Source organism: Drosophila albomicans, chromosome X (assembly GCF_009650485.2).
Source record: "Drosophila albomicans strain 15112-1751.03 chromosome X, ASM965048v2, whole genome shotgun sequence".
NCBI lineage: Eukaryota > Metazoa > Arthropoda > Insecta > Diptera > Drosophilidae > Drosophila > Drosophila albomicans.
In genome coordinates, this window is record NC_047627.2 from 13846426 (window position 1) to 13873539 (window position 27114).

General features: G+C 38.6%; 6 protein-coding genes across 7 annotated transcripts; 2 read left to right on the forward strand and 4 right to left on the reverse strand.

Moving 5' to 3' along the window:
• Positions 1-997: 997 nt before the first annotated feature.
• On the reverse strand, positions 998-5794 carry LOC117577630 (nose resistant to fluoxetine protein 6). The gene is made up of 6 exons (XM_034262497.2): positions 5375-5794; positions 3863-4271; positions 2872-2945; positions 2272-2801; positions 1378-2034; positions 998-1302 (listed from the first exon to the last, which is right to left on the reverse strand). The coding sequence occupies exons 1-6, from the start codon at positions 5706-5708 to the stop codon at positions 1036-1038; spliced, it is 2271 nt and encodes a 756-aa protein (XP_034118388.1). The 5' UTR covers positions 5709-5794; the 3' UTR covers positions 998-1035.
• Positions 5795-8314: 2520 nt separating this feature from the next.
• Positions 8315-13300, reverse strand: LOC117563992 (F-box/LRR-repeat protein 4). 2 transcript variants are annotated; one of them, XM_034242591.2, is made up of 12 exons: positions 13165-13300; positions 12370-13106; positions 11157-11250; positions 10861-11086; positions 10423-10789; positions 10052-10302; positions 9877-9986; positions 9645-9809; positions 9404-9569; positions 9123-9314; positions 8613-8682; positions 8315-8538 (listed from the first exon to the last, which is right to left on the reverse strand). In XM_034242591.2, exons 2-12 carry the CDS (start codon positions 12715-12717, stop codon positions 8464-8466), a joined length of 2064 nt encoding a protein of 687 aa, XP_034098482.1. In that variant the 5' UTR covers positions 12718-13106; positions 13165-13300; the 3' UTR covers positions 8315-8463. The 2 variants fall into 2 exon arrangements, with proteins under 2 accessions (XP_034098482.1, XP_034098475.1); XM_034242584.2 differs by having other exon boundaries at positions 12370-13300.
• Positions 13301-13618: 318 nt separating this feature from the next.
• On the forward strand, positions 13619-15864 carry LOC117564014 (tRNA-dihydrouridine(20) synthase [NAD(P)+]-like). The gene is made up of 3 exons (XM_034242616.2): positions 13619-13894; positions 13963-14949; positions 15018-15864. The coding sequence occupies exons 1-3, from the start codon at positions 13666-13668 to the stop codon at positions 15266-15268; spliced, it is 1467 nt and encodes a 488-aa protein (XP_034098507.2). The 5' UTR covers positions 13619-13665; the 3' UTR covers positions 15269-15864.
• A 75-nt stretch (positions 15865-15939) lies between these two features.
• Positions 15940-18944, reverse strand: LOC117564008 (mRNA-capping enzyme). The gene is made up of 6 exons (XM_034242603.2): positions 18418-18944; positions 17388-18350; positions 17111-17249; positions 16765-17038; positions 16296-16492; positions 15940-16219 (listed from the first exon to the last, which is right to left on the reverse strand). The coding sequence occupies exons 1-6, from the start codon at positions 18616-18618 to the stop codon at positions 16098-16100; spliced, it is 1896 nt and encodes a 631-aa protein (XP_034098494.1). The 5' UTR covers positions 18619-18944; the 3' UTR covers positions 15940-16097.
• A 701-nt stretch (positions 18945-19645) lies between these two features.
• Positions 19646-21523, forward strand: LOC117576432 (nuclear envelope integral membrane protein 1). The gene has a single exon (XM_034261184.2). The coding sequence runs from the start codon at positions 19775-19777 to the stop codon at positions 21194-21196; it is 1422 nt and encodes a 473-aa protein (XP_034117075.1). The 5' UTR covers positions 19646-19774; the 3' UTR covers positions 21197-21523.
• Positions 21524-21529: 6 nt separating this feature from the next.
• On the reverse strand, positions 21530-22237 carry LOC117576437 (uncharacterized). The gene is made up of 2 exons (XM_034261198.2): positions 22082-22237; positions 21530-22029 (listed from the first exon to the last, which is right to left on the reverse strand). The coding sequence occupies exons 1-2, from the start codon at positions 22139-22141 to the stop codon at positions 21751-21753; spliced, it is 339 nt and encodes a 112-aa protein (XP_034117089.1). The 5' UTR covers positions 22142-22237; the 3' UTR covers positions 21530-21750.
• Between the last annotated feature and the right edge of the window lie 4877 nt (positions 22238-27114).

Consider the following 27114-nt stretch of genomic DNA (forward strand, 5'->3'; position numbering starts at 1 on the left):
TAGACAGTGAAATACCAGGCGAACATAAATTAATAGCAAGCAGAAATATGGCAAGTCATTCAATTATTTAGTAGCGCCATCTATGATGCTCAACTGGAACATGGTATGAAGTTTTAAATTGCTGCATCCTAAAAGTATGCTACGATTATTTCGCAAACTAAAAATAGCATCAGAGCAGCAAACAATTTTGTAAAGCATACTTTCAGGCTGCACCAATTTCAATCGTCAAACTATGGCCTAGTTGACCTCCAAACATAGATGGCGTTACAAAATAATTGAATGACTTGCTGTATTTCTGCTTGCTATTAATTTATGTTCGCCTGGTATTTCACTGTCTATCTTGGCACTTTGCAGCCATTCGTCGTGGCATCGAATGACTAACAACAACAACAATATCTGCATCGAGATGACGAGTAACAACAACAACCACAACAGTAACAACAACAAGAACAACAACTACAAGAACAACAACTACAACAACAACAGCAACAACAACAGCAACAACAACAACAACTGCAACAACAACTGCAACAACGACCACTACAACAACAACAGCAGCAGCAACAACAACCACAACAACTGTATTTGTGGATTTGCAGGAGAAACCTAAAAGCAATCGCGCAATGGAAACTTCGAAAATTATTAAATAATCTATTTAATGCGGCATATTATGTACATGAGTCGCAGCAAATACAATGTTAGATTAAATTCGGCATATATTTGAACTAGAATTGAAGACTGCAAACATATTTGATGTATCTCAGCTGTTTAAAGGGCTTTCAATAGCTACTTACCTTGATTATAAAAAGGTGTCCTTGCGGGATTCTTAAGAGTAATAATAATAATAATAATAGTAATATTTCTTAATATTCTTTCGAGTATTTGTATTGTTGTAATACAAAAAGTAAAACACTGCTAGCAACAAAACCCTAGAATCTGTTAATAATAAATTGTATAAAAACAGGCAGGATAGTTTTTATAGAAAATTGTATTGATAAAAAAAAATAGATTTATTTGTAAATATGTTAATTACAGTTACGCATTTGATGGATTTGCAGCTCTGCTGATTGCAGGCTCAATTTCGGACACTTTTTCAGCGTCGGTGGTGGCAGGAACAGGTTCTTGAAGGGGCTCGCTAGCAGCCTTGGGTTGATCGACGGGCGCGGGCTTCTTGGGAGCGGGCTTTGAGTCACCACGTCCGAAGATGGCCTTTTCAATGCCCAGAATGGGAGCCTCAAAGGCCAATGTTGCAAAAATGGAGAGAGTCAGCGTGATACCGAAATCGTGCCACCAGCGCAGGATCTGAAAACAAACGAAACGAGGATCGTTTAGAAAAGTGAACCCCAAAGGAATCTCAAAGAAAGAGTCACAACTTACCGCATCGTAATCGGAGAAATGTGTGTCCGTCTGCAGACGTGCGGCATTCACCAGTTGAACGATTCTGTGGATCACGTACATGCAATAGGTAAGACGACTGAAACCGGTGAAGAAGCTCCACGAGAGGAAGTCGTTGATTAGACCACCGTGTCCATTGTAACAGGCCCAAACAATCCATCCAATAGCAAAGGCCCACGAGCTGCGACTGAGTGGCTCGAACAAAGCGCCCTCAATGAGTGGGGAATCCGGAGTGTGGGGCAGGATGCGCCAGTAGGGACCCCATAGATCAGCGAGCATGGTGCCAAAGGCCAACACCCAGCCGGTGATCACCCAGTGCTTGGCCAATGGAATTTGACGTCCACGATTGCGTGTGAAGAGGAAGTAGCCGAAGATGACGCCAATCAACCATGTGGGAATGCGTGTGTGTGTTGGATAATACGTGAGGCGCTGGCGAAGATCAACATGATCGTCCTGGACACGGAACAGCGTGAAGTCGTTGTGCAAGAATGTGGCAACTGTGCAGCCCAAGCAGAGCAGACCAAAGATCACAATTGGGATGAGCGCCTTTTTGCCCCACTTCCACAGCGGAATTAGGAACAATGGGGACAGGAAATACAACTGAGTATCTACGGCTAGATACCAGGATTGCGACACGCACTGTGGAAATAAAAAAAGGAAAGCAAGTCAAAGGTTAATTTTTGGGTTTCTAAGTTATGTATTATATTTTGGTAATGAAATTATTGTAATTGTGGAAAAGAATTGGTAATTTAATAAAAAGGAAAACAGTAGGAATACTTGTAGGTCATAAAATGGAAACATTTCATTACATTTCACTGACTATTTCCCATTAGGAGTTCAAGAGTTCAGTCTGAGATATGAGATTGCTTTACTTACAATGCTGTAGGGGAAGGCATAGTTCTGCACATAGAGGAGTGTGGCCCACCAAGTGTCCGCGCAACGTGCATCCTGGGTGCCCAACTTGAACCACATGGGACCGGCGCCCGAGTATTTGTATAGGGACATGATGTAGAGGACGACAACGGCAACGACGGGAGTGAGACGAATGTAACGATGGAAGTACATCATGGGGATGTTCAGTTTGCCCTTGGTGCGCTCCATTTCACGGAATGCTCCCCAGCACATCAGCAAGCCAGACATGAAGAAGAAGGTGTCCACGCAGAGGGAACCGTTCTGCACAAGCATGGAGTACGGGGTCTCCAGCCACGCATAATAGATGTTGCGGTTAATGTGTGGCAGGTCATAGAAGGTCATATATCCGTGTCCAAAGACCACCCACATCATACTGAAGCAACGCAGACCGTTCAAGCAGTGAATCACATTTGGACTGTTCACCTGTTTCACTGTGAAGATCTTTGGTGCATTGTGGAGCACCGAGAAGGCCAAATAAAGTGGTTTCTTTTGTCCTGCAACAAGGATTAATCAGAATGTTAAACTCCGAATGGGACTCTGTATTAACAATGTTATAAACATTACCTCCATTGCGAGTCTGTACAAAGTCGTAGATACTGCTGGCTATCATGAAGAAGACAATCAGCGAGAAGAAAACGCTAAATGGAGAAGAGAGATATATTTATTTTCAAAATATTTGAAGATAATGGCATGAATGACGAGGGAAATTCTAAATGCCTAGAGAATGCTTCGAGTGCATTGGCTAGATCTCAATTAAATTGCACGATTATGCAAGCAATTTCAGATTAGCGATTCGAAGATTGGCTATCAAGCAAAAAGTGTGGTACAATAATCACATAATACTACATACAAACATCGAACGCGGTGGGGCGAGAGCTGTAAATAAACTTATTTCGCTATATTTGGCAAATCGTGGGCTTTGGCGTAACAGTTTGGAACTTTTGATTTCCGATAATCGTATCGCCAATTTTCGATTTGACAGCAATTGTGCGAAATTTGACGTTTTGCGATAATGCCTGATCGGCTGATCAAAAATCTATAAACGAATCTATAGCACAAATAAAAAATGGTTATTTGGTGGCCTTGTCAAATAAATTTCCCAATTTCTGGGCATTCATTTGTGGTCAATTTGTGGGTAATTAAAAATGTTGAACTTCCTTAAAGCTGATGCAACAACCACAAAGCGTTGCAATAATGGGTAAGCAAATGTTTTAAGAGTTGATCAATCAAATCAGCTAGAAATCACGTGAATAAGTTCGGAATGGATTAATGAAATATACCAATACAAGGGTATATAAATTTACTTATTTTATTATACTATTATTTTTGTAGTACGCATTATTGGAGTAATTTAAAGGGTTGTTCTTTACCATAAATAATTAATCAATACACTACGAAATATGCGGAATTCCCTACAGATTGCGATCTATATAAGATTGCTAGGTAGACGAACTATCGATTAAAAATATATAATATATAACTTTTTTTTTTTAAATTTGCAACTTGTTATGAGGCTTGTGTGTTTGAAAATAGAAAACAAATTGATTGTACTTACATGGCAAAAATATCGACGCCACGGAATTCGATTGGTGCATCATATTTACACCAACTTTCCGAAACCATTTGCTCGGTGAGATTGACATAATCAGTGCCATAAAAGTGTTCAATAGCGTATTTGAGAAGTAGATCAGTTTTCTCGGCACTGCACGTGCTTGGCACACATACGCCCAATTCAAAGATTTGTGGATCAGTTTGCTTATAGCTGATACGTGCTGTTGAGGTCTCCTCATTCCTGCGCCTCACTTGGCTATAGAATTGGGTGATATTGAGACGCGTCAGGCAGTATTGACCGCGAATCTCATCGCCGTAAGTGCTTGAAGCCGCAACGCATTCCTCGTATTGACCCATGCTGATCAGATGGCCCCAGAAGAAGCCAACTGGTAGACGACCCCATGTGTCGGGAACTGCAAAGAAAATTGCATTCTTTAGGTTTTAAGATATTCGGATATTCTTATGGCATTAAATATATATACGATAGAGAAGCGATTGTCTATTGTCTGAAGATTATAAATATACAAATTATATCTGTTAATTCACAACTATGAAATGCAGAAAAAAAAATCACTCTAATCAAAACGAATTTCTCCAATTTTTTAATGAATTTAAACTATCTACAGTTTAAATAAATAAACCCTAGTAAACTGCTATAGTTGCAACATTTGGTACATTTCGATTACAAGTTTTGGGACATTTTTCATTCGTTGGTACTTTTTCTGCAAATGACAATTTGTGCCATGCATGAGATCACTTTATCTAAAAGGGACATTTGTTCTATGCATTGCATCTCTTTGGCCAAAAAAGGGAAATTTGTTCAATGCATCGGTAGGTACATTTTTAATATTGGTTCAAGGCGCTGCTAACGTCCCAGAACTTTAAATAGTTGAAGACATTTTCCGATACAAGGTGCAATGATCGTTTCGAATCTTTTTTAGTTTAACATTTAATTTCAATTTATATTGAAATATAAATTCGTATTAAATGGAAAAATTCTTCAGAAGTCTTTAATGTGGATTATGTGCACAATTTATCATACTTCACATGGAGTTAAGTTTCATTAGAACACATGATTTGTTGGAGTAAAGAAAAAAAAATTGATCACTTCACTTGTTCACATTAGTTACTAGGATGAAATGGCATTTCAACACATTCATTCAGGTTGCTCACGTTTGAAACTGTGATTGGAATACAGCCGAGCTATATATCAATCAAATCAGGTTACTGTAAAACACACGCCAATATCTTTAATAGGGGGTAATCGTAAAACGTTGTTTATAATCGATAATCACGGTATAAAAACGATGGTGGAATCTGTTGCATCATAATACGATTAATCAAATCTTATCACTTATCAAAATTTACAATATGCGTTGAGTTCTTATCAAAATTTGATTTTCAATTTGATTTACCACCGACAATAATACGAATTCTTCAATGGGGGATTAAACAACCAATGAAAAAACAACAACAACAACCCAAAAAAAAAAAAGAACAAAAAATTGAAGCTTACACTCGAGTGCCCACTCTTCCATATTGGCGATTGCGTCACGGATGCGTGCCACATCTCGATCACAGAGATCATCGTTGTAGGCTTTGTTGCCATATGTGTTGCTGGGGGTCAGCAAGCCAGTGCTGGCGGTTTGATTCGAAATGGCAATTTGCTCCGCGGCAAGGGCAAAGAACTGATGAGCCAAGCTGCTCTGCATTGGCAGCGAGTGTCCCGTCAGCAGATCCTGGCCATTGTTCAAATGAGCCGTGGCTGTTGTTGTTGTTGTTGCTAGCAGTAGAATAAATGCTGCTATCGCCATTGCTGGCTTCGCCAGCTGATGGAGTTTCGTTGTCATAATCCTGATCGAGACGAAGCGAAACGAGACGAGACGAAGCGACGAGCAGATGAGCACGGAATTGAATGCTCCGCTAACTAACTGTTTGGCCAATGGACACAATAGCCTTTTATAGGCTCACCAATAGCCACTTGAGGCGTCGTCAGCATCGACGCTGACGTTGCGATTGTCGGTTGCGGTTGCGAAGACGCTCATGAAATTTATAAATAGTTGTTGGAACATACACATACACATAACACACATTGTACATACATACATAGATGATGCAGGCCCTTGATAAGGAAGTTTATAATCAATCGCGCTTATCTGATTTTGTATTTCACTCTTTCCTTTTTGGCTACCTGCTACCTGGATTTGCTTGGGATTTGCAGCGCAGCTGGTATAAATTATATCAAAGTCAACTGTGCTTTAAAACTGTACAGATAAGCCATGTCGATTTACAACTAACCGCTCTTAATTCAATTACTGGAAATCCCGATAGCAGTTAGTATTGCTCTCGAACTTCGACCATTGCGCTTAAAGTGAGTAACTTTCTCACAGTGTTAAATAGTTTTGATAACCGATAACCATGTATTGTCGTATATATTATAAGATTTAGTAATTGGCTCAGTAACAATGTTTCCGTGTTTGTTTCAACTTGTTTGTTATCTGGCATCTAGCATACCTTAGATACTGCTAATTATTACTAGTTAGTTAGTTAATCAGTTAATTGAATTCATTTAAAAAGTTCTCTTTTTTTTGGGGTAACTAATAAACTTATTAAATGAAATGCTAAAAGAAAATAGCATGTAAGAATCATATGTTCACAAATAAATAAGCATAAATAGTACATATATATATTTCATAGATTACATAATAACTTTTCATTAATCGATGAAAGCAATTAATCCTTCCCTATGAAATTATTGTGAACTTTTCAGCAAACTTATTTTCAGGATGATCATTTTAGGAATTAGTTTCAAAGTATGGATCGGACTCTTTGATAAACTTTCACATTCTTGTTCAAAATTGTATTTTTAAATGGAAAAATTGTATATGGATAGAATGTTAATTCAGAAAATAGTTGAACTGCAAATTTAAGCTTTTATTTTGTAATAATATTTCTACTCCAAAATCAGTTTTGTTATTGAATAATTGGTATTTATATATATATATATATATATTATTGTATTTAATTAAACTCTGTATAAGCCTTTATCATAGTTTTTAAGGAAAATAACTAGCATTGTAAATTAACTAAAAGGAAAAAATTTGGAAGTCATTTCAAAGTTATAATTTAAAATTTCTGATTTAAATGCATTAATATTGATTTCTTGTTATGAATATAACAAATTTTACACAATTGAATTGAAATAAAAAAAACTATAAATTGTTAGAACGTAGTGCCATAATTAAAAAGCTTCAGGTAATAGCAACAATAAAAATAAACTAATAAATTATAAAATTGCATAGTACTTGAGAGTGAAATATAAGAATGGAATTAAGCGGAAGCGATTTCTAATTCATTTAATTCAAAGAATGAAACAATGAAATCAAATCTGTTGACATTCTTCGCCAATAAAAATTAATGCAGATAGAATGGGAAAAACCAAAACCGAGTAAAAAAAACATTCCTTGAGAACAATCCCAAATATAAAAGAAATTCAACCCCATAATAAAAGTTAATACTTGTATGCGTATTAATACACATTTCTTAATTAAATAAATACTCTCCCATTCATAAATTTCAATAGAATCGAAATTGGGCATATCACGGATTAAAGTTATGCATACAGCTGGGAATATTCATTTGTGATAATTTGATTTGAACGGTGACTGGACTATAAACAGGAACAACAAAAAAAGAATTGTATGATTTTATTTATTATTTCCTGAGCTTATAATTTGCTGCCTCGGTGAAATAAAAAACAAAAAAAAACGCGTTAAGGAATATTCAATATAAAAATCGATTGATAAGATTAACTGATCCCATGATAGCCGTTCTATTGGATTGGCTCTGAAGCTGAAGCTCCCACGCCGTTATTCATATATGATCTAGGCTGCATTGAAGGCGACAACATCGACTTTACAAAGCTATAAATTTTAGACATGCGTCAGTCGCATTATAAACAAGGCAAAGCTTTTCTCATTGTTAGAAGAATCGACCTTTGCGACAATAGCTCTATTGCTATGTTATAGAAACTGTCCCAGTCTATAAGATAACAAATCTAGAAATCATTGAAATCACTCAGCTGAGTTATCTAATCTTTTTTATTTAATATGTTACTTGCTTTCGCCATTAACAGCTAAATTTTTAATCACTTCATGCTAAAACTAAATCTTGGCGATGCAGAATCTAAACATTGTTAAGTTTAATCCAAAATTTCAAGAAGTTATCTTTGAAACTTCGACCAATATAAAAATTTATAACAATGATTATGTTTGTATTTAATTCGTTACATTTGGAAGCTTTGAAACATCTAAAAACTTTGTAAGATGTTTTATTTTGAATTTCATAGCAATCATATTTCTATGTAAGTTTTGTTAAATATTCGATATTCATAATGTTATCAATAAAATCATGTTTTTTCATCTCTCTTTGGAAATTCGAAGTTAAACAACGCACATGCAATGCAAGTTAATATCAAATTTATTCACACAGTAGATTCTATAGTTAATATCATTGAAACATGTTACCGCAAACGTTTACTTATAAAAATTACTCGGTGATTTAGCCTAGTATTACACAGACAGCATGTAATCTTCATAGTCGAGACTACCTAGCGTTATAGATGCGACTGCTCTTGATATCCACATTGAAGAGTCGCGACCAATCCGCAATCACATCCAACTGCAATCGAAATTAATCAGCAAAGCAATTAATAATAGAGATCAATGCAACAGTTAAATAAAAATATCACCTACATCACGATCCATAATACTGTCGCAAAAGCTGAGATCCAGCAATTGAAGCTTCGTACAATGAACCAAAATACTGAAAATAAAGTAGTATGAAAAATAGTGATCAACTGTGAAATACTCGCTCCACCCATTGCAAAACGATAATGTAGCCAACCAACCATCAACATATAATATAATAATAATATATTACTTAACGCAATATTCGATAAATATATCAAAATAAAAAGTATTTGCTATATGAATTTGTTGAATAACTATAAATCATTAGAATTATTATTGTTAATTTGAGTATTCTACCTTGCAAGCTGCACAGTTTGAGACAATTTTGCAACAAAATTTAGTAGATTCATATCTTATACTTTCAGACAAACATAAAGATAATCACGATCATATCAACACGCCCGCTGATCAAATATATACATATTTATTTTATGACGACGCAAATGGTTGTCTCTCTCTCTCTCTCTCTTCTACGTTGTGGGTAGCGAGTATTTAGTAAATTAAATAACTCACTCATAAACTCGTTCGTGGGTTATGTTAAGAATTCCCATCAGATCCAATTGTTCAAGATTTTTGCCCAATGTTGCTATATGGACGAGATCACGTTCTGTAATGCCGCGCACAGCCGACAAAAAGAGCTTTTTTAATTTGGGACAGTTGGATAGAAGCTGATGTAGGCTATCTCCTAAAGTTGCTTCACGCAGGCTGCAAACAAAATTATCAAAGAACAGTTAGAAGACGCAGAAGCATATGCAACAAGAGAAAGGGCAGCTTATGCAAAACTTTAAACTTACCACCAGCCAAGATCGAGCTCCTCTAGATGCTGACATCGAGCTAGAGATTGCAGGCCGCGTGCGGACAAGAAATGAGCTTTCCACATATCCAGCGATACAAGCTGTGTGTTGTAAGTGCCGAGATGTGTAGCAACATTATCCATATTCACCGAGACACCACAGAATGCTGCATAGAACATTAGAGAAGTGTTTGTTAATCAGATTCATTTACGCAGATCGAAATTCGATGATGATGACCCACCTAAATTCAGATGCTTGAGCTTGCGATTGCCTTCGAGCATGCTCAATAAGAGCTCGGACTCAAATGCAGTTTGGAAAAGATCAAGGCGCTCCAAATTCTTGAGATTGGCCAGACACGAGAAGTTCAACAACGGCGGATCGATGGCACAGTTGCGAAGGCTTAATTCTAATTTAAAAAAAAAGCAGAATACGTATACAGTACATATAAAAATGAACTATTTGTAAGGACTTACCTATCAGATTATCACAGACTATGCCCACAGTCTCAATGCAGCTGGCATTCAGAAATTTGCAAGAGTTTAATCGCAAGTGGGTCAGATTATCACCTCGTTGGGTTAGAAATCTGTGTGTTGAAAATGGATTCGTTAAATGAGATCAATTAGCAGATTATTTCAACTTTCGACTGACTTTTTAAACTCGGTGGGGGAGACTTCACCAAATCCTCCGCACCATGATAGATCGAGTTTACGCAACATTGTTGCACGTCGCGCCAGCGTGCAAAGAAGTTTCGAGTTGGTCAACTGCCAGTAAGGCTTTAGACTCAGCTCTCCATATAGCAGCGGATGTGTGGAGATGTCGTAGAATAGACGCGACACTTGACCCATTCGGAAGAGTGACTTTAGGTCCAGGTAACTAAGTATTTTCAATAGTATTTCAAACTGCAAACATAAAATTAAAGAGAGAATATGTAAGAGTGAAATTGATAAGTCCTAAACATATTTGTGGACTGATCGTAGTTATAATGTTCAAATGGATAAATCGAATTAAGATTGACGCACCGGCAGATCCGTTAAACATGTTTGTGAAACGCTACTATTCAATTGCTGACCAGGCTCCAAATTGTTTTCTATTAGAAACTGGCTCAGATCGTTGTTGATAAATTCATGCAATTTGGCGGCATAGTTTTCACGACAACTCGGTTGAAACTTAAGCGTGCGCAGCTTGTTGGTAATGGGTCCGCCACTTGTAACCTCTCGAGAGCCGCCATCAAGACGCTGGAGACCTGCGGAAGCGGATGCGGATGCAGATGCCGTTGCAATGAGCTGTTGCATGCTACGCATGGAGACAGTTCGTCCGCACAACATGATGGCATCGATCTCAGTGTAGTAATTCAATTGACTGTGATTGAAATCGATGCGCAATGTCCTGTGTGAAATCAGACAGATATCAGAGATATAAAAATCATGAATGCGCGATTTAAAAGTGAAGCCTTTTACTTAGTTATAACGTTGGTCTTCTTCAAAGGCGGTGCAAAGCGTCGAGAGTCGCGTAGAGCGTAATTACTTCGAGTCCGAGGCTGAATCATATCACTGCTCTTTGCTTCCCACAAGCAGGTCCAATGCTTTGTGATGTTGTATGCCCAAATTCGCACAACGCCGCCCGGATTGAATGTCTCGAAAATGGCCACTTCCGTTGGCACCACAAACTTCTCGAAGTAGACAACTATTGGCAAGCAATATAAACAAAATTAATATGAGAATACAGTTAACAACACTTTATGTTTCCTACTTACCAATGAAATCATGTGTGGGCAACGTGGGCAAATTCTGTGATTGAATCTCTCGCATCGATGATGGAGCGCATTGCCACCAGTCACCATAGGTACGCTGTAAGTAAGGTAAGGTACAGTGAATACAGTTCCTAATAGGTACGATGTAAGTAGGCTGAAGTACAGTGAATACAGTTCTTAATGAGTACGCTGTAAATAAGGTAAAGTACAGTAAATACAGTTCCTAATAGGTACGCTGTAAGTAGGCTAAAGTACAGTGAATAAAGTTTATCATTAATTCTGTTCTTTTCAAATACTATTTACTATCATTGCTAAAACAAATCCTCAACAGATAACTGACGAAATTCAAATCTGACGCAATATTTGAATTACAAAACTAAAGACAATCTATTTACAATTGTAATCCAGAATATAATGGCCTATTTACAAATCGATGACACACAAATTGTTTGTAGGGCTTCTTCCAATTTGCAAATAATTTGGAATACAGTGAATATCGGCTAGAAAGAATTTCGTTAACTGCAATTATGTGCAAATAATTCTATTTAACTTAAGAAGTGAGAAACGAATTGTAATTATTGATTAAGTGCATGTTTGCTACAAATAAAGTTTAACTTCATGAAACAGTTCAATGTTGCCTATAAACAGCATTCATTTTAAATAAACAAAAGCCCACTGTAATTGGTAAATGTATTTTTTTTTCCATGTAGTAATTTGATTAGCATTCTCATACTTACACATTACCTGTTACCTACAGAAACTAGTTTTTATTAAACGTCTACATACATAGATGCTTTTCGGAGAATTCCTTTTTACACAATTCATAAAGATATGTTTAGTATAGGAATATATTCGACTTCTCGCTCAATACGTTTTCTATATGCTAACGAACTTAAGGAACTTTTAAGAACCTAAGAACTTTTTTCAAGTTTTCATTGGATTTATTGAAAAGCAGAATGTTTTTCAATCTAATATAATGCTTAATCAAATCTCAACTTTTTCATCAAACTAAACCAAAATAACGTCACAGAAAATCAATGTAATAATCGGATTTGCATTTGTTAAAAATATAGTAAATTTCTTTCAAGGAAAGGTTTTCAGCTGATTGAAAAAACTTTCACTGTTATTTGAAAACTATTCAGTCTATTTTTTTTTTTTTGGAATATATACTACGATGCGATGTATAAATTTGATTAGTCTGACGTCGTTTACTCACCATAGTAAAGGTCTCGGGATAGTCGCCATACGCAGGAAATTTGGTCGGTCTACCAATTACATTGGCGGCCGTATAGGATATGCTATAGTCGATGCCATATTGCGAGCTAAAGTCCAGTACTCCCAACACATATTGTCCCAGGCAGTAACCCTGATTATCCAGTGATTGCGATTGCAGTTTATTGTCCCCATCTCCATGCAGCCAACTGCTGGAGTCATTGCAATCACCATCATTGTCGCCATGTTGTCGCTGCTCCATTAGCATGGCGGTGAAATCAATGAGTTCATCGGGTTCGGTGTCGCTGGAGTTACCATCGTCGACGCCACCATCGTATGCCAGTAGAGACATTTTATGGCGTTGGGTTTGCTGGTTAACCAGCGGATAAGAGGATAGCTGTGTATCAGTCTCAGCGTATCGTTTGCTTGTAAAAATCCGATGGCTCGCTCCTCAACGTTGCAAGGCGAACGTTTGGCATACCGCGCTTTCCCCTCGAATGCTCTGCACTTGCAATTGCCTTGAGTGACTAAATCAGCCTCACGCTCACGCCAACAACGTCGTGTTGCTGCACTTGCCTGACGTTATACAAGTTAGTTGAGAACCGAACACAACGCTAATCCAATTAGTTAATATGGCGAATTCGCATTGCTTAAGTGCTGGAGTAGTGTGACGTCTTGGCTTGGTTTGTTAGCTTGATGATTGTTTTGAAATGGAAAACAACAGCAACATTCGAGAAATCACTGATAACAAACAATCCTTATTTTTTGGCGCTATTTTTCTGTTTACTAGTTTACATACGAGATACCACTGACAATTGATCGTCTTTTTTTGATGATTATTTCTTTCCGTTTTGTGGAATTTCAGTTAATTTACTTGTGAATTTTGATAACAAATCCAAAACAACAACATAACTAGTTCAGCTCCTAAATGCAGTAATGAAAACAGTCGCACTGTTGCTTTCGACCAACCATCGATTTCGATATATCGATATATCGATATATACGTAACTGACAGTCCAACGGTCTAGGCACGCTACGACTGCTGTCACCTCTCATGCATCATTTAATTTGTTGTAAAACCAATTAATGTGCTTAAATTTAATAATATTAAATGACTACTTTCATCATTAATTTTGTTTTATTTTCATTAGTAAGTGCGAGTAAATGCAAATGTTATTGATCCAATTGTATAACCATATCAAATATGTAACAATGTTCGATGTGTTCGATAGACAGCTTGCAACATGTCGTGCAACTGAGTCGTACCAAAATCAACAGCATCGTTGTATCAGCCGTCCGCATGGGACCCTCGAAGTGGTTGTCGATTTTAGATAAATTCATTAAGAACATGAGCATAGTGAATAAAAAGCGCCAATGCCTTGATTACAAAAACAAACTAATCCTGGCTCCCATGGTGCGTGTCGGCACATTGCCAATGCGTCTGCTCGCCCTCGAAATGGGCGCAGATATTGTGTACACCGAGGAGCTGGTTGATCTCAAATTGATCAAGAGTATTCGACGCTCAAATCGTGAGTTGTGCATACCCCATTTACACGCCACATTCCATTACATAAAACGCAATTTTGAATTCGTTTAGCTGCCTTGCAAACCACTGACTTTGTGGATCCATCCGATGGCACGATCATATTTCGCACATGCTCGCTGGAAAAGTCACGCGTTGTGCTCCAGCTGGGCACCAGCGATGCTGCGCGAGCCTTAGCCGTTGGCAAATTGGTGCAGCATGATATTGCCGGCATCGACATCAATATGGGCTGCCCCAAAGAGTTCTCGATTAAAGGCGGCATGGGTGCCGCGTTGATGGCAGTGCCCGATAAAGCCGCCCACATACTGAGCAGTCTGTGTTCCGATCTCGATATACCGGTAACATGTAAGATACGCATACTGCCTGATGTGGAGGATACGATTAAACTAGTGCAGAAACTGGCGGCCACGGGCATTGCAGCAATTGGAGTTCACGCCCGAACTCGCGATGAAAGACCGCAACATCGTCCACATCCGGATGTGTTACGAGCACTCGCCGATGCCGTGGATATACCCATTATAGCCAACGGCGGTTCCAGGGACATGCATGCCTACGAAGATCTGCACAAGTTCCAGCGACTGTGTGGCGCTGACAGCGTCATGGTTGCTCGTGCTGCCCAACAGAATGTGTCCATATTTCGTCCGGAGGGTTTGTTGCCCATTGACGATGTGATATGCAAGTATTTGCGTCTCAGCGTCGATTACGACAATGCACCGCACAATACCAAGTATTGCGTGCAGAGCATACTCAAGGAGTTGCAGGAGACGCCGCGTGGCAAGCGTTTTCTGCAGTGCCAGACGCTGCAACAGATATGTGAAATCTGGCACCTGGGCGATTATTGTCGAATGCGCCAGCAACAGCACAAACTTCACGGCAACATTGGACGTTCCGATGTGGTACCGCCATCCGAAGATGACGAAGAAGCCGCAAGCAAACGTCGCAAAATTGAGAGCAACAACGAAGACTCGAGTGCCAACGAGGCTTATGACGAGGGCGTCATTAGCCGCAATATGGCTTTTCTGCGTTCCACATACCCGAATGGTAAGAAAGCTCTACTCAATTGTACTTTCCAATGATTGTCATATGTGTACCATTCTTTTTGTTTGCAGACAATTCGCTGCCAAAAACGTTGCTCTACGTCCATGCTGGTCGCTTGGATAAAGAGGCGCCCAGCTATGAGACACAGCAATGCAACAAGTTATTCCGCTCGATATGCACCTTTGATGGTCAACGTTACAGCAGCAGTTTCTGGGAGAAGAACAAGAAGCAGGCCGAGCAGGGCGCAGCTTTGGTGGCATTGCTCACACTGGGACAATTGCAAGAAGAAACGCTTCGGGACAATGGCAGCTTAGTTAGTTAGTTAGAATATCCTTCATACTCCAATATATGTAGTTACACAATGCATAAGAGGATTGACCGTACGATTTGACGAAACTACTATCAGGCAAGACCTGCTACGCCTGCTGTGATATTATAGCAGTTGGTTAACACGATTGTTCAAATTCCGCAATGTTCACATTTTATAGTATATAGTCGAGTACAATAATATGGCTGTGACAATCGACAATGTTTGTAACACGCCTCCAAGTCTACACACACGATTTTATGTTGAAAATAAAATCAAAAATTACTTGTTAATACGATTAGTTTTGCCAAAATAAACTAAGTAGTAAATCTATTCTCGTTTTCATTTTTCGAAAAACATCAATATTGATAAAAAAGAAAAGAAAAGTTTGTCGCAAAATCACGAACTTTATTTTGAAGATCAATTTCAACTTCTTTTGTCACCATAATAAAATAAGTTTAATAAATCTGTTCCTTGTCTTAAGTTTTGAAATTTCCATAGATTTTTAGAGTTCTGCAGATACTTAAGATCAAATCACTTCTTAATTTGACTATTTTTCGTAACACAAAGTTTAAGATTGCAAAGTAATTAAAATATCAAACTTCATGGTTTATATATAATTTATGTGGACTTATAAACATTACACTCATAATGCTCTCAATTCTACAAATCCAATCACTTAATGCTTGTTTTTGTTGTATTGAATTGAAATGTTCAATAAATACATTTTATTTTTGAAATAATTATGAATTTATTTATTTCCTAGTGTGTGTATTTATGTGGTGAGGGGGAGGATGCGGTTGGTAGTGTAGGAAGGGGATGTGGGAGACTTTGCTTAGATTTACTAGCGTCGTTGGGCGGCCGGAGGAGGAGGCATCATTGAATGATCGTCGCGGAAGCCGAAATTTGCTATAAAATTGAGTAAATATTCCTTGGTGATGGGATGCTTGATACTTTCCACGACGGCTGCAAATTGCACATTGAGAGTGTGTACATTAATTATAATATAGTATACATAATTTTGCATATCAACAATACTTACAGACTGCAGTGTTGAAGCTGTTAGGCAACTTCTTGTCCGTACGCTCGCGCATAAACTCCCAATTTCCGTATTGATTCATCGTGCACTCAACTATTTTATTATCCAAATCTCGAATCTCCTTAGTTAGCTTTTGCATGCGACCAAAAGGTGCATCATGTCCGCCCACATAGAGGAAGCCCACTTTTTTTGTTAGCAAGCTAAATGAGAACATATAAATGAATTAATTCAACTCCTACATATATTAATATATGTATTCAAATTAGGAACGAAAAATCATTCTCAATTTAACAATGTAAGATAACAATTTTTTAATTTTTAATTTTTAAAATTAAATTCAGGTATGTTCCCGTTGATTAAATGTTAATTTTTCAAATCAGTAAAATAAAAACTGATCTCAAAAATGACATCTCTACATTTTGATGATATATTGATATTGATCGCAGCTTAAACATATTTTTCAGTTGCTTACCCCTCTCCACGTTCTGTAATAATCTTGAGACGAAAGTCCACGGAATTGAGTTCATGTGGTTTCCATTTAAACACATCGGGACAAACGCCGGCTGTGTACGGCAGCTGAGAGGGTTGAAAGATGAGGCCGTCAGGTTCATGGGCCAAAGAACGAGAAAACTTTTCACCCAATAATCTGGCCGATGTTCGTATTTCCCAAAAGTCTTTGTTGCGAACGCTGAAAGGCTCCAGAGCGCGGTTAATGATGCCATGCTTCATGGCCAGAATGCGAGGTCCTGTTACATTGATTAATGTGCTTTACTTAATAATAGGTTTGCATTTGCGAATGTTTCAAATTGTGCACGTACCTATAACATCGTTTTTAATGTATTCCAGGCGATGTGGATAAAAGGCTTCTTCGCGTACATCTCGTCCCGCCAGTCTTACAATATCGTAGACAAGAAATCGCGGCGTCACAGTCTCTCCAATCTTGTCTAAAACCATTTCCTGCGCAAATATTATAAAATACAATTTAATTTGGAATTCATTCGAGTATCCACGCAAGCTATACGTCTTGCAGTCTCCGAGTTTTAGACTCCTTGACAAACATTTACTTATGATAAAAAAGAAAGAAAGAAAACTTACACCATCGAGCAATGTGCCATCTAGATGTTCGTGCAGATTCTTGCCGAGCACAAATGTGACATTCTCGACATGAAAACACGAGTTATTGCGGTCCACAAAGTAGACCTCATCGCGTCCATCAATGAGCATCATATACCGCGTACCGTCGGCCTTCCACGACACACGATATGGCATCTCGCTAAGTCGCTTAATGTTGTGTCTGTCCATCGAGACAGGCTGTGCGCCGGGAAATCCATTCTTTTGCCATTTACACCAGTCCTGCACCTTGTGCTGCAATGCTGTCAGACGTGGTTGATCTGCCACATGACGTACGCCGGGCACACCGGCCATGAATGAGGCATTCTTCACAATTAATTCGCGTCGTCGTTTTTTCTTTTGCTGGCCTTCCTCACTGTTGGCATCCCCATCGCCATCAGCCTCGCCAGCAGCAGCGTCATCATCATCAGCTTTGGCACCTATAGCCGCTTGTGAAGTGGATGAGCAGTTGTCATCCGAATGTCGCTTTAAGCTGCCGCGATCTGCAAAATCATCGCTGCCATTGCTATCATCATACTCCAAGCACCAGTTGGGCTGCTCTGGCGCTTGGGGTGCATCCTCCTCGTCGTCGTAGCGTCGGAAGAGCTCATTGATATAATCCTGCTTGTAAATGCCTGGCGGCCGTGTGTTGGCAAATATGGCAAGTGCCGCTTCCACCGAGCAATCCATGCGCTCCACCATATACGAGATAATAAGGAAACCGGTGCGATTAAAGCCGTGTGTGCAGTGGACAGCGATCACATCGAATGGCCGCTCGCTGATGAAGTTGTCCACCAGCTCGATGAAGCTGCGCGTCTGCTCCACGGATGGTGTTTCGCCATGGCCGCGGCACTGCAGCTTAATGTATTGGGCGTCTCGTTCCTCGACTGTGCTGCGATCGTAAAATCGCTTCGTGTTAGTCAAATCGATCCACAGTCCGAGCTTCAGCTATAGAAATCGAATATTCATGTTATACTAGTATATGATCATAATAATGAACTTGTTGCCGTCTTACCTTTAGCGTCTTGCAGTAGTCGAAAACCATTTCGGGCCGAAAGGTGCATTCAATAGGCATTTTGTCTTGGAAGGCTTGGCTCAGCGGTGTCTTGAATGCAATGAATCTCTCGGATATCAGTGTATCACTTTTCCGTGGGCAATATAACCAACGATTTGGTAATGGACCTGAGCCCCTTTCGCCGCGCTGAGACTGAGACATTATTATTATTATTAATTATTTGGCGACACTGCGGAGGACGGAATCGACGGCACTCGACACGTTCAAGTGAGATTAGCGATGGGGAGCAGGGGCGAGGGGGCTATTAAGGGAATAATTGTTGCCAGCAAGGTAGGTGAAGAGTCGACAGCAATTGCGTTGCGTTTCGTTACTGGTCCGATGGCAACAATTTCGACAGTTTCGGGATATGAATCGCTGTCAAAATCGCGATCTGCTTGCGTTGTTCACTTTTTCACAACATCTTCAATTATGTGGTAGCGCACTCTCGTTGTGATTGCTTGCTAGCTTTACTTCTTAGTGATGGAAATGATATTTCTACAGAGTGACCGCAATTTCAAATTAAATAAATATACCATTTGCCTTCACTACGTCCAAAAATACTTCATGCGACAATTGCTACATTGGTCACACAATTTTATTGGTGATGTGCACTGACATGGCGCTAGATTTTTGAATACTTTGATTTTCAATTAATTACGCTATTATTTTATCTATTTGAACGGCTTCTCAGAATTATCTCATCTGTTATAACTTATTAAACGTAAATGCAATATGTTTTGAAAATTATTATGCCATTACCATGATACCAAAAATTATCTAATATACAATATAGCTGCAATATTATGAATACAAAATACGAAATGGCTAAAAATTTAAACGATTCACAAAAGAATAGCATAGTTAATGTCAAATTATTATTGACAATGACAATGACAAAATGTTAAACCATAGGAAGACAAGCGTTAATTTTAAAATTAGATAACAGCTGCTACTCAATTTGTACTTTAAGAAGCCATTTATTCATTTATACAAAAGCAAATACGGATTATATTTAAATTACATTTGCATACTATATTTGGATCCATACAAAATATAAATTGAGCAGCATTGCCTGGTTTTTTTTTATTAAGGATAATTGCACAGAAGTCGATATTTTGTTATCGAAACTATCGTTGCATTAATTCAGAGATGCTTTAGTGTAAATCGATGTTTCTGTACCTCTAGCGTCGCATCGATAGAGGAGACGATTAATACTTTGTGCGTCTGACTCGACTCTAAATTCCTGTTTATTTGTTTTGTGTTTTGTGTGCGGCAATCTCATTTAGAATTTAAGTAAAAAAAAAAGAATTGTCGTAAAATGGGACAATGGCGACGGCAAGCAGAGCTCGCCACTGGACTGCTACTGTTTACTACGGCACTTGCAGCGGCAGCGTTGCAGCCGGCATCAAAGCCACTGACCGACACCGTTTACTTGGCCGAAGGAACCTCGATCGACATCACCGCCAATGGCTTTGGACACAATGTGCTGCGCACGTATTGTTATCCTGGGAAAGGACACTCGGTCTTCAGCCTTTTTGAGACGGTGGAATTTGCCCTGTCGATTGCCAACGATGATTATACCGAATATGGTGGCAAGACGCCCGGCGAAGTGCTCGAACACTACAAGGAGCAACGTTCACTGTTCAGCTTTACGCTCTTCTCGCAGAAGCGTCAACGCATCCAACTCTCGCCTTTCGAACAGCAATGCATTGGCGTCTCCTCGCGTCAACCGTACAACGTGAGCCTCAAACATTCCCAACTCGATTTGTGGCGTCTGCTGCAATTTGGTGTGGGCATCTTGATCTTCTGGAGCGCTGCTCGTCTGGCCAAGAACAGTGTGTTCTACTACTTGGCTGGCATTGTGTTGGGCATCTGCGCCTCGTTGCTCGTACTGATAGCCATTGCCTCGAAGCTGGTGCCCCGTCGTCCCATGATGTATGGCGTTCTAATTGGCGGCTGGACAATTGGATTGTTTGTGCTCAAGCAGCTGGCGGACAATATACGCGTCATCCTGCTGACGTATCGCGAGTATGTTATGTGGTATTTGGCCATCACGGGACTGGCGTCGTTCCTCTTCTGCTATCGCATTGGACCACCGAAGAATCCGCGATCCCAGCATATCATCAGCTGGGTGCTCCAGGCCATTGGAGGCGCCTTGGTCTACTTCAGTAGCTGGCACACAAGCGCCTGTGTTGTGCTCATGGTTGGCGTGTTTGTGGCACGCTATTTTCCCGACTCGTTGCTGCAGTATGGCCAGCGATTGTACAAGCGTCGTTTTCCGCCCAAACGTCGTCTGCTCACCCAGGAGGAATACTATCAGCAGACGGTGAACGAGACCGCTCGATCGTTGGCCGAGTTGCGTGACTTTGTCACGAGTCCCTATTGCAAGCAGTGGAAGACGATGTGCAGTCTGCGGGATCCGATGAGATTTGCATCGTTTGCGAATGGAGCGCCCCATCTGTATGACGAGGAGATTGAGGATTATTCGCGCACCATTGAGGAGTCCATGGAGGGTGCCGACGAGGAGGAGGCCGAGGATTATCTACAGTGCAACATGTACTATCGTCCATCGGCCAGGCGTAATCATCAACGTCAGACGCTGACGTCGCCAAGCTATTATCAGCCAGCTCGTCATTTGCCAGTCGCGGGGCGTCAGCAGCTGGAGCGTAATGCACCGCAGCGGCCAGAGCCTGACGATGATGATGAGGAGGAGGATGGCGACGAGGATGAATATAATTAAGACTTTTTTTTGCCACAAATTTAAGACTCATTTAGTGGATAAGCTAATGATGCAAAAGACTATTCATTAACATTTAAAAACTCTTCGGGCGTTTTTTTTTGTTCTTTTTCTGTTTTGTGTCCTAGTCCAAGCCAAAAATGATCGATCGTACTTAAGACTTAAGACTATATTCTAGCTCGTAAGTTTCTTCAGGTTTACAAAAAAAAATAAACTTAATGTTCTGGTCTCAGTTTCCGACTCATTTGTAAAAATCAACAACTGTTTCTACACATTTAAATATTATTTATAATAAATATTAAGCTGAACTACCGATTCTTCAAAGAAAAATCTTTAATTCTCCTTTCAACTGATAAAAAAACAGCGCTGATCTTTGACTTGAAAGATTACGTTTCAAGTTCGCATATTTCAGTCTTAACAAATCTTATTTATATAATAATAAAAAAAATACCATTATTGGTCCATAGTTTATGCCATCTCGCTCTTTATGGTGGGGTGAATTTGCCATCGCTTTTTTTCGGTTCGCGTGTCATAGCAACCAGCTACTGTCAGCTACATCACATGCCAACATCTTCCCTCTCGTTGCGTTTCAAACGCTTTGGCTCGCTGCTATGAAAAGGCGAGGACGATGAAGGAGAACGCTTTTCTCCCACCACATACACGACTTTGATTCGTTGCATTAAATTCTCCATTTCCACCGGCAGTTTTTCATCGAGAACATCATGTCGTGATCGTTCACGACGCTCGCGACGTGGCTGCGGAACCGCAAATCCATCGTAAATTTGCTGCAGCTGAGCCAGCGATAAATTCTCCACATTCGGCACAAATAATGCGCGCTGCAAATGTAACTGTTAATTATTTATCAAAATAGCGTATGTGCACTTAAACCTTTTTGAACAACTCTAAAATCGAGGCACGCGCCGTTTCGTCACATTGCATGGGTTCCATGTTGTTTTTGCTTTTGTTTGTGTCGTCCTATATTATTCCATAATATAAACATTTCACTTCCACAATTACTAAGATCTAGTTGCCGGTAGAGTTTTATCACTTTGTTAAATAAATTGTAAACATTCATATGCTGTCCAATTAGACAGAAAAAACAGCTGTGTGCAAGTGTGACCGCAAGTTAAAGAAAAGAAGAAGGTATTAATATACCAAATATACCAAAAGCGAAAGTCATCTGGTCACGCTTGAATGTAATGTATGTACCAAAGGTGCGACATTTAAATTGATCTTGACAATACTTTTTTTTGTAAATATGTAATTACTAATTATAATCAATACTTTTAAGTATTTAATAACAATACATTAAATGGCGTTCCCTTTTATATCATTAATTCAAGCTGTTAAAAATAATATAATTAAATGACTGCGCATCAGCTTAATGGGTTCACATAAAGTGTGTAGCATACTTTAAGGTAGTCAAATATAATTAGCCTAAGTTTCAAAGGCGCTTTGTTATCGGCGAGTTTATGCTGATATTTACTATAAGGATATTGCGTAAAAATAAACTTTTTTGTTAGCACAACTAAAGTCAGCTGCAGCTGGGCTACTTAGACGTGAGCTCATTAATATGACACAAGAAGGATGTGTGTGTGTGTGTGTGTGTGTGATGTATGTACATATGTGTGTGCAGCTAGCTGATGGGGCCGATTAAGGCGATCAATGAACCACATTGAGAGAGCGCATCTCCATGCTAAGCATGTATGAAGAGGTATAAATACATGTATAATTAATGCATGTTGAATTTCATATGGCGACTATCCCCCGGATAGCCTCTCTTTCGCCTTCGACTTTGTTGGTCGATCGTCTCTGGTTTCCACCACAATACGTATGTATGTATGTATGTACATACATATGTATCTCTCGCATCGTTTCGTCTCGCACATTGACATTGACGCTGACAGTCGATGTTGGCCAGACGGACAAGGAGACATACACACAGACGGACAGGCAGACAGACGGACAATGCGTCGCTTCGCTTCGCTTCGACTCGACTCGCATCACATAGCGTTGCGTCGGCGGGTTCCAATTTCCTTTTGCCATAATTTTTGGCACTTTATGTGCCAGAAGATAAGAAATACTTAATATGCCTGACTTTCGTCTGTTTTTTTTTTTTATTTTCTTCTTATTTTTGGGATTTTTTTTGTTGCACTTGTCATACTCTGTACATTTCCGCAATGGGTATTTTACTAAGGGTTTGCCCTGCTCTTTTGAATTATCAATTTAGATGTATAAAAGAGTTCAGGCTAAGGGAAAACTTAATGCCAGGCAGTGTTTTTTTTTTATTAAATTAATTGTATATAATACAAATATAATTCAAAGCTTGACAACCATCGAATACAAAAGTATGAGTTAGTGTTCTATATTTTAACAGATCTACATAAACAGGAAAACTTCGATAAAAATTATACATGAACCTGTTCAACTTAATAAGTACATTAACAACACAAGGATAGTATGTGAAATTTAAAGTTAAGTTTGCATTTAAAATATAATAATAATAAAAATAATAAAATAATAAAAGTTAATTTTTCGATTGTTTTTACACATTTTACGTTCATTTGGTTTTTACTATCTACTACTTGGTTTTTTTTTTTGATTAGTCTCTCACACATAGGGTATTTTGGAGTCGAGCAGTAACTTCGCTGTGCACTGCTTAATTGTCGTCTTAAGTGTTTAGTGCTAAACGTTTCCTTTTGCCCCGCAATCGAAGCTACTGTCGTTGTTGTTGCTGTCGTTATCCTTTGGTGAAGACAATTGTAAAACGTTTCACGTCCGCCAAAGTGTTTTTTTTGTTTTCTGTCCGTCCAATTTGTCACTTCACTTGGCTGCAACACATCAACAAATTTTACTCAAATATCATTTACGCATAGCGGCGATCTTTCTAACTGTGTCCATCTGTGTGTGTGTGTGTGTGAAAGGCACAAGAAGCAGCAGAAGAGGAAAATAACAACAACAAGAACAAGAAGAAGATAAAAAACTAAAACTCTCTCATCAGTAGGGGGTCAGGGCAATTGCCTAACTGTTGCTTAGCTGCTGATTGAAAATTTTCCGTAAGTGCATTCAAGTATTAACTATGCGTGTCGCTGCTGCCGTGTTTGTGTGTGTGTTATGTGTGTGTGTGTGTTCCCCTGCCTTGCCTAAGATAGTAATAGTTGCAGCCCCTTAAGAAACACACACGCACACTTAAACGTTCGCTCTTACTGTCTCTCTCTCTCTCTCTCTTGCTTGCTCTTGTTCGCTCTTTCAATAGTTCATTGATTATGTTAATATGAAAATGCCGCCGCATCGTCGTTCCCCTTGATTCCACCTTATCACTACCCGATTGTGTTTTATTCGTAGACAATATACAAGTTTTCTTCCAGTCCCGTCATGTGTAGACACAAGATGCGAAAAGACTTACTCACTTCGTTTTGCCGTATATGCGGAACTGATTATCTACAAGACTCGTCGAGTATAAATTCTTGCCAAAGGGAAATTTAAATTTCCCTCGGCTGCGCTGGCGGAATTTGTACTCGACGTTTCTTGTAGAAAATATGCGGTGCAGCTCTTGCCGAAAATCTGTGCTTAGATTCTAGTGCGTAGTTCGGAATATGCAAAATAAAAATACGCTCAAAAATATATGCAGTAAATAAAATGTTTATTATACTTGAAATTAAATTTATTAAAACTAATACAATGAGTACTTAAATTTATATATAATATTATCTAAACAGTTTTACTTATAACTAAATAATATAATAGCTAAAAGAAAAAATTAATTTATTTCGCCGTTTTCAATATTCTTCGCCCTGAACAATGCCTTGTAGTTTCTATTTTTATCATCCAACGTAGCTCTTTCGTGGTCCTCAAAACTGTAAATATAAATACAAATACAAATATATTTTTTAATTTAAATCAGATTAGAATAGTAGTTTAATAATATTAACAACTTACCTCTGATTGTTTTATAAAAGACGCGTAGGAAAAAATCAACTTTCTCGTACAGCACTCACAAAACAAATGACAAATGATACACAAAATTGCACATGTTCGAGAAAAGTAGGCGTTAGGAAATTACGCGTTGCGCTAAGAGGGCGCGTACACCAGACTCAATGCAAGAAGCATTCTACAAGACGATTCATCTAACGATCTGCATAAAATTCTTGCACATGTTCGAGAAAAGTAGGCGTTAGGGAAATTACGCGTTGCGCTAAGAGGGCGCGTACACCAGACTCAATGCAAGAAGCATTCTACAAGACGATTCATCTAACGATCTGCATAAAATTCTTGCAGTCTCGGTCTTGGCATGACACGAAACACAATTGGGTAGGCTCGTCTTTTGGTCTCGCTTCTTCCCCCCTCCCCTATCCATGCTGTTCTCCACTCGCGCTCCCTTGTTGTTTTAGTCTATTTTATTTACTTTGTCTTTTGACTCCGTTTTTTCTTCTACTTCTTCTTCTTCTTCTGGCGCTCAGCAAGTTGCTGTTTGTTTCGTTCTTAACGAAACTGAAACTAGGAATCGAAAGCCCAAAACGGAATCGAAAAATCTCTTTCATAATCTTTATGTTGTTGCATTTTATGTGCGTTGACAATTTTACCCCGCGCTTCTCCTTCCCCGCTTCACCCCCATCTCCACAGCATTTGATTTTGTTTTCGAATTCGGAATTTACCTTTGTGGGTTTTCCCGTTCACACGTTCGCCCCATGGAAAATTTTTTCGTATCGTATAATTATTCTATATATACGTATGTGTGTGTGTGTTTGTGTGTTTGTATGTTGATCAGTTTTCAATCATTTGCATTTAAATTTGTGCATGTTTTTAGCTAAACTTCTTTCACTCCACCGAACAGCAGCAATCTATCGATGTGATGGGGAAGGGGAAAGGGGGAAGGGTGGGAGTTAGTGGAAAGAGCGTGAAGAAGAACCATTATGGTTAAGGTAACGTCAATGTTGACGATCTTGTCTGTCTTAACTCGCAACATATGTTTCTATAAATAAGAACAAGAACTTGGCTCCATTGAGAATTATCACGAAAGTCTCTTAACTTACTTAAGTTTATTATCATTATTAGTATTATTATATTGCATGCTTATTAATATTATTATTATAATTACTATGATTAGTTTGTCTGCTTAGTTGCATAATTATTTCCCTTTAGCAGATCATCGTGCCATAGTTTGTAAATTATTGAGATTTGTAATATGAATATTTAATGTCATTCAAATTATGTAAACTGCAAATTATATTTATAGACATAAATCTAATGACCTAACGTTACGTAAATTTATATTTTATGTATTATTATATTATATTATTTTATTTGTTGTATAATATATAACATTATCAATCAATCTTCAATTAAACAGAATAATTTTCTTTTCAAACATATTTACGGCGCTTTATTTCTTTCAGAGTTCTCAAAATAAATGAAGAAAACAATGCAATTGACTTGAATTCAAATTTCGAATTTTGTATTCATAAGAGCCTTATTATTATTATAATATTATATATACGATAAGCATTTGCAAACATTGCATACAAATTTATGCAGTTATGCTTAATGAGCACTTAACATGCTTCGGTTAATTAACGATTAATATAATCTCATTACTAATATGGCGACTAAACGCAATAATTATGCAATCTTTCAAATCTTTTTGCGAATAAATGTTGTGTTAAAGTTCTATTACATAATTGCTGTATTAATCCAATATATCATTGTGTAATAATGCTGCAATAAGTATTCAATTATACACAACTCTTCAGGTGTAATAAGAGAGCTATGTTTTTGCATATTTTTCAAGAATTTTGCTGACTTCAAGATCCGTTTTATGAAAAAAGTTGCAAATATTTCAATACATAAGTTGAAATAATTGCGTGAATTGAATAATTGCAATTTAAACAAGTAAGGAAGTTACAGTCGAGTGTGCTCGACGG